The sequence below is a fragment of the Mesoplodon mirus genome (assembly GCF_964341445.2).
Source record: "Mesoplodon mirus genome assembly, chromosome: 17".
Classification (NCBI taxonomy): domain Eukaryota; kingdom Metazoa; phylum Chordata; class Mammalia; order Artiodactyla; family Ziphiidae; genus Mesoplodon; species Mesoplodon mirus.
The window spans coordinates 78,075,122-78,081,661 of record NC_138993.1 but is presented as its reverse complement, the minus strand read 5'-3'; the positions used below and the strand labels follow the sequence as shown (position 1 = coordinate 78,081,661).

Genomic DNA, 6,540 nt, shown 5'->3' with positions numbered 1-6,540 from the left:
TATTAGTATTACTGCAACCCATAATTTACATCTGCGACCCGTAATCACACCTAACATCTCTGTCCCTCTACACCAAGTGTTCTGGACAAATCATTGGGCTCTTAAAGGCAGTATTGATAGGAAAACTCAACTTAGGTACCCCTTAGGGAAATGTATGTACGGATCAGATCTTCAGCTGTGTGGGCACTTCAGCTAAAATGGGGCACACTTTGGCCGCAGCTGTGGCTGTCTTGCCGTTTTCAGAGCTGGGAGACGAGGAGGCTGTTGTAATTGCTGACCCTGTGAGCGTGTGAGACTAGATAATACATGGAATGCAAAAAAAAAATCGTCAAAAGTAAAAAAAAAAAAGGGCACATAATCACCAATACACTTTTAGAATTCAAAGTCAGAACTTAGCCTATACAAATAGCTCTGCATTCATTTAGTCTCTATAAAAGTGAGGTAATAGGTGACACACCTTAATTTTCTTTTTCTTTTGTTTTTCTTGGCCGCACCATGCTGCAAGCGGGATCTTAGTTCCTTGACCAGGAATCGAACCTCCACCCCCTGCAGGGGAAGCATGGAGTCTTAACCACTGGACCGCCAGGGAAGCTCCCCCCCACCTTTTTTTTGCATCTTAATTTTAAAAACTGACAAAGATTAGTTCAATACAAAAATCTAATTTAAAAAACAGGTTTTCAATAAATTTCAAATAATTATACTGATCATAAATGATTTTTATTAAGGAATGCATAGTCTTGTGATTCAAAACCAAATATTTTAAAAGAATGATTTACCTGATAAAAACTGACATGAAAGTGTTGTTTAAAGTTGTAAGAAAAAGCAAAAGACATTTAGAAGAACTTGTCTCATTTTAGAAAACATAGACTTTAAGGATTAAAAGTAACTTTCCAAACACATTGTGAGAATTAAAAGCTCACGTCACAGAAACGTTTAATAACAAATATCGACCAACGGTTTACAAGTTGTACAATAAATAAAAAAGCCTCCTAACTTTTTTCTTTACCAAAAAAACATGAACTGATGAAATAACAATAGAAAGTTAACATTAATTTCTGAAGAAAAGGCACATCCAGGCAAAAGAGTCAAGGCGATTTGGAAAACGCAGAGTTACATGTACACGGTGCATAATCACTGCACGCAGAGGCGGGCTCCGGGAGACTCTGAGATCCGGGAATGCGGTGCCAGCTCCGGCCGGTCGCCTGGCCGCGGTCCTCAGAGGCTGGACCTTCTCTCGGGCCGGGGCGCACACCTGGCGACGGCCACTCGCCAAAGCAGCGGGGCCAGGAGGAGGCTGAGCGTGGTCACACTCAGGATGAGGAGGTACACCTGCCGGGGGCGGGGCATCAGCGTGGCTGGGGGCATGTCTCCGCATCACAGTGTGTGAGCCTCTGGTGCCTGGCCTGGAGGAGGGTGCCCCCTTCCCCAAGAGGCCCCGGGGACTGGGGCGCCCCCCAGACCCCAGCCCTACTCCCCCAACAACCCCGCTCCGCCAGCCGGGCAGAGACTCACCTCCCGAGAGATGACACGTGCTCTGCGCGCCCGGCTCCCCAGGACCAGAGAGAACTCGCTGACCTGGGCCAGCCCCGCGGCCACGATCCACTTGACGTACTGGCTGGTCTTGGGCAGCAGCAGAGACAGGACCAGGGCTGCCAGGGCGAACTGCCAGAGCGGCAGGTCACGCTCGGCCAGGCTGGGCCCAGAGCACCGCCCACAGGAAGCAGGGCGGGTCCGGGGGGGCCGCCCCAGCACCGCGCGGGAGGACACACGGAGACGCCCCCCCCCCCCCCGCCCAGGAAAACCAAGGCCCTCCTGCCAAGCGAATATCGTGCAGCGTTCAGAATGGAAACTTTGTTTTTAACGAAACGTAAAGAAAGCGCGGAGGAAAGCAGCCTGCAGCAGGCAGTGCGGTTCAGCCATCATCGGGGCGCCGCTCCTTCTCATCCGCAAAGCCAGCGGCCACCGCCCAGGCCACGTCCACTCCCAGAATCCCACGCTGACATGGGCACCTCAACAATTTGTAGTCACAGAGATCAGACAAGTGGAAAGTGGCAAACTAGTTCTCAGTGGCTGTTAAAATGTACGTTTGCGTCACCAGAGCCGGGTTTGCGGTTCTTTAGACTCACTTAGAAGTCAAATTACAGAGCAGGGGTGTTACTGGAGGATCCAGAGAGCGGTTTCTCCAGCCCCAGCTTCTGAAACCCCCATTTTCAACACAAACTCTGAGACAAAGGGCCATCCCGACCCGAGAAGCCCCAGCTGCCCGGACTGCGCTGGGCGGGGGGTACACACAGGCAGGAAGCGAGGCGCATGGTGTGACAGGTGAAACCAAAGGCAGGGTGGACTTTGCAAGCAGGGGCCCTACCTTCATGACCACCACCGACAGCGTGAGGGCCAGCAGGACGGCAAGCTCGTGCAGCACGAAGGTGGGGAACACGTGAAGGCCTGCGGGACGGGGACGGGTGATCGTCCGGGCCGGGCGGCCAGCCTCCCTGCCACCCCTACATCCACAGGCTCCTCCACCAGGACAGGAAGGGGCCCGGTGTCTCCCACCCACTCCACCCCGAGACCCCGAGCAGAGGGCCGGGCGACTCAGTGCTCCCCGCCCTGTTTCCACGGGCTTCAGAACCTGCCCCTCGAGGCACCCAGAGTCTCTGGGGCTCCTGGACCCACTGAGCAGTGCAGGGTGTGAGCGAGAGGCCAGGTGGCCGTGCTGTGAAAACGAGCGGGACTGTTCCCCTCCACGGGGACATTCCCAGGGCAGCAGCCTCAACACACCAGTTTGATTTTTTGTATTAAAATTAGAATTTCTTCCTGCACTTGATGTGGACGTGCTGAAGTGGGCCTGCCACCCTGCTGAGTGGTGGACCCTCAGGACCACTAGTCAGGAGCCCCCGTCCCTCAGCTCAAACCTTCCCTCCTTCTAAGGGAGAGTCCCTCAGACCCTAGTCACCATGGTAACTGTTTTTGCGGCACAAGCTAAGTAGAAACACGTGTGAGCAGATGAGACCCAGTGGGAGTGTCACCCCTGGAGGAGGAGGGTCACCTATGGACGCGAAGAACACGATGGCCAGGAAGTCGCGGACGGGCTCCACATAGGACATGACCTCCTCAGCGACCACGTGGCCCTGGGAGGACACCAGGGCTCCGGCCAGGAAGCAGCCCAGCTCCATGGACACGTCCAGGAGCTCGGTGACCTGAGGGGAGGAGGACACAGGTCACGCCGGATGCACCCGCCAGCGTCTCTGCTGAGGACACACGAGAGGGCCTCTCGGACGCGGCAGGACGTCCCCATAAAACCACGACAAGCCAGCTTCCCTGCCCCTGCCCAGGCCCCTGCGGTGTCCTAGGAGAACCCCGCAGAAGGCACGGCAGTGGACGTCAGCTCACTGACCACGAGCGAGAGGAAACGGTCATACAACAGTTGCAACCATCGGTCGTGTAGACTGCTGTGGACGTTTTGAGTGAGACTATTTTCCAAGATCTAAGCATTTGTGACACACTTTCTTTACCCTGAATCAATAAACCGCCCAACTCCCCTGGCATTAAAAACGTGGCCCACAAAACTATTCCCCCCCAACCCCGCCGGCGCCTAGAGGAAGGAAGTGGACATGGCGTTTAACTTGAGGAGGTAAATCCAGTGACGAGAGCAGCACAGACAGACGTACAACGTTCCAGGAAGCCCCGCTGACGACCGTGTCGGAGCCCATAAGACGCCTGGGAGCGGATCCAACACAGCGCTCGCTGCCGCCACACACACACGACACATGCCGGGCAGCGTGGACACGGACGCGGGGAACCAAGGGCGCCTAGCGTTACGGGAACAGTCACAGGACTCCCTGTGCGTGGAAGCCGACCAGCCGAACCCACCCCCATGACCCAGGAGACCACGACCAGACAGCCTGCAGAGAGGAGGCCGGCTGGCCGCCCGTCCGCCTGGGGACAGCAGGGCGTCTGGGCCACCCATGCTCGGCCACTCGGCTTCTGTGCTGTGACCTTTGACTTCACGGGGCTGAGGAGACGCTCGTGGAGAACAGGTCCTGGCCACGGCCACCCAGCCCGCGCTAACTCGCCTCCCACGGATGGCAGGTCTCAGTGAGAAAAGAAAGCAGTACGTTTTCAGAGGACAACACAGAGCATCCCCGTGACATGCGGCCGGAAAACGTGTGTCACGCAGGATCCTGAAGTGCCGCCCTTAAAGAATGATCACGGCACTACGCTAAAATTAGGAACTTCCGTTCAAAGAAACGTCGTCAAGAGAGTGAAAGACAAGTCACAAACTGGAAGATATTAGCAAACCTGTATCTGACAAGGAATATTATTCAGCCGTGGAAAGGAATGAAGCACTGACACGGGCTACAGCTTGGGATCAGCCTCTGAAACGTGCTGGTCGGGGAGAAGGGCATGGCCACCTGGGGAAACCAGCCGCGGTCACGTAGGCCCACACAGCCCGGGCCTAGACCCGCACGTGCAGCCTCACTCCCACGGCCCGGAATGTCTAAGCACAGACGGGGCGAGTGAGCGGAGGCCTGGGCGCTAGACGCCTTCCCCAGCGCCCGGCACCCGCAGCAGGTGCTCAGGAGACACGGCCGCAGAGCGAGGCTGCTTCGGCTCAAGGGCCGCTGGGTGGCAGCACGGAGCGCCGGGTCGGAGCGCTCTGCTGGGTGTCATTCCAGAGAGGACACTCCGGATGGGGTGGAGCAACGCACAAAACTGAGGCCGGTCACATACGGAACGGCTTTGAGCAAACGCAAACCTTAGTCTTCTCCCAAGAGTACGAGATACTAGGAGGCAACCCAACTGCGTAAGGAAGTTATTTTCCTCAGTGTCCTTTATAGGATTAAACGTTTCTCTTGACCTAACTGTAGGCTCACGTGCAGTTCTACGGAGTCATTCAGAGACCCCGGTACCTTCCCCCGGGCTCCCCCACGGCAGCATCTTCCCAAGTCACAGCACGAGTCCCATGGATGTGACACCGTGGAGCCACGTGGGCCGCCCGTGACCTCCAGGTCCTCCCCACCCCCCTCCCTCCTCAGCACCCGGCCAGCGGCCTTCCCCCATCTCTGATCTGTCTTCACGAACTGCACGGAAGTGGAGTGGCACAGCTCCTGACCCTGGGGACTGGCTTTTCGAGTCAGCACAGCTCTCCGGCGACTCACGGACCCGCAGTTCAAAGCTGGGTGGCCGCCCTGGCGTGGAGGGCCGTGGCTGGCTGAACCACGCGCCTGAGGAAGGCCATCTGGGCGGTCTGGGCCGATGGGAGCACATCTGTTGTCACGCTCACGCGTCAGTTTCCGCGTGAACACGGGTCTTCACTTCTCCAGCGCACGTCGAGGGGCGCAGCTCTTCCGTGCAGGTGATGCCCCCAGAGCTGGGACTGTTTACGGGGTCTCCGGCCCCTCCCCTGCTCTCCCATGAGAAGCCTGTCCCTTAACTGGGACAGCTGCCTCCAAAACAAGCCTCTGTGGTGAGCTTTCACGTTACAGCGAAAGAAGTTACGCTGCTGGCTAGCTTGTTCTCAACAAACAGAACGAAAAGTCGTTTTAAACTGTGATTCTTGCTTCAGATGCAAAGCGTCTAAGACAGGCTCGCACGGTTTCACACTCACAAACACCATCCCAGCAGAGAGCCTAGAGCGCGGGCAGAAGTGCCAGGCAGCACGACTGTGCACGGATAAAAACACCAACAAGTGTCTCACGTATGCCAACTGTCATAAAATGAAAGAAAAAGGACCCATCACAAGCTCTCGGCGAACAGAGGCTAAGTCAGACGAAGTACGTGGCGGGCATTTGGGGCCTTACCGTCAGCATGAGGAAGGTGAAAGCGGAGATTCCCAGGATGAGGATCTCCTTGTTTCCCTTGCTCTCCGCGTGCAGCTTCCGGCAGTACGGCCCCACGAGGTAGGTCCTCACGACAAGACAGAAGAGGAGAACCGCAGCAAGCGAGAAGAGGACCTGCCCGACCAGGCCCAGGACCCGCAGGATCTCCATGGCGACGCTGGGAAAGAGACGGAGACGCCTGATTCTCCTCAGAATACGCTGAAGTCTAACGACATGACCTTCCATTCCTTTTTAACATTACAAAATAAATGACCCAAATCGCAGACGTTTTCATTTCTAAATGTTAGAATAAAATCCATCAAACATTAACCTCAGAAATTAAGTTACCTGAATCGCATATAGAAGCTGAATTGTGTTGCAATTAATACTTTGGAGTAAGTACATTTTATGGGATGCAGTGACTCGTGACTGACAGCTTATGTGTCTCCATCGATGACAGATGACAAAAGTCCTCACTAGGAATTAACCCCCATTTGAAATTCTTCGTAAGGAAACAGTCGCTCTGTAACACGACACGGCAGGCTCCCCACCAAAGCATGGCTGGGGGATGCCAGCGACTTTCAGAAAAGCCTTCCCTTACCCCAAGCCATAACTCTGAATTTTCTGTTATTTAGTCATGGAGAAAAGGGTTCTGCACGAAGCCCTTTTTAGAATATGCTATTCAGATCTCAATACATTGTTAAGATCTCCACCTAATGAC

The 6,540-nt window shown here is 55.2% G+C and overlaps 1 protein-coding gene across 4 annotated transcripts in view; it reads right to left on the bottom strand.

The window, feature by feature from the left end:
* Positions 1-1,078: 1,078 nt before the first annotated feature.
* The window catches only part of TMCO3 (transmembrane and coiled-coil domains 3), a 31,320-nt gene continuing 25,858 nt past the window's right edge, over positions 1,079-6,540 (bottom strand). For all 4 annotated transcript variants that reach the window (XM_082602570.1, XM_082602571.1, XM_082602572.1 and 1 more), the window contains 5 exons: positions 5,802-5,997; positions 3,047-3,197; positions 2,366-2,445; positions 1,513-1,662; positions 1,079-1,329 (listed from right to left, as the gene is read on the bottom strand). In XM_082602570.1, coding sequence (XP_082458696.1) covers positions 1,216-1,329; positions 1,513-1,662; positions 2,366-2,445; positions 3,047-3,197; positions 5,802-5,997 — 691 coding nt within the window. In that variant the 3' untranslated portion in view covers positions 1,079-1,215. The remainder of the gene's footprint in view (positions 1,330-1,512; positions 1,663-2,365; positions 2,446-3,046; positions 3,198-5,801; positions 5,998-6,540) is intronic.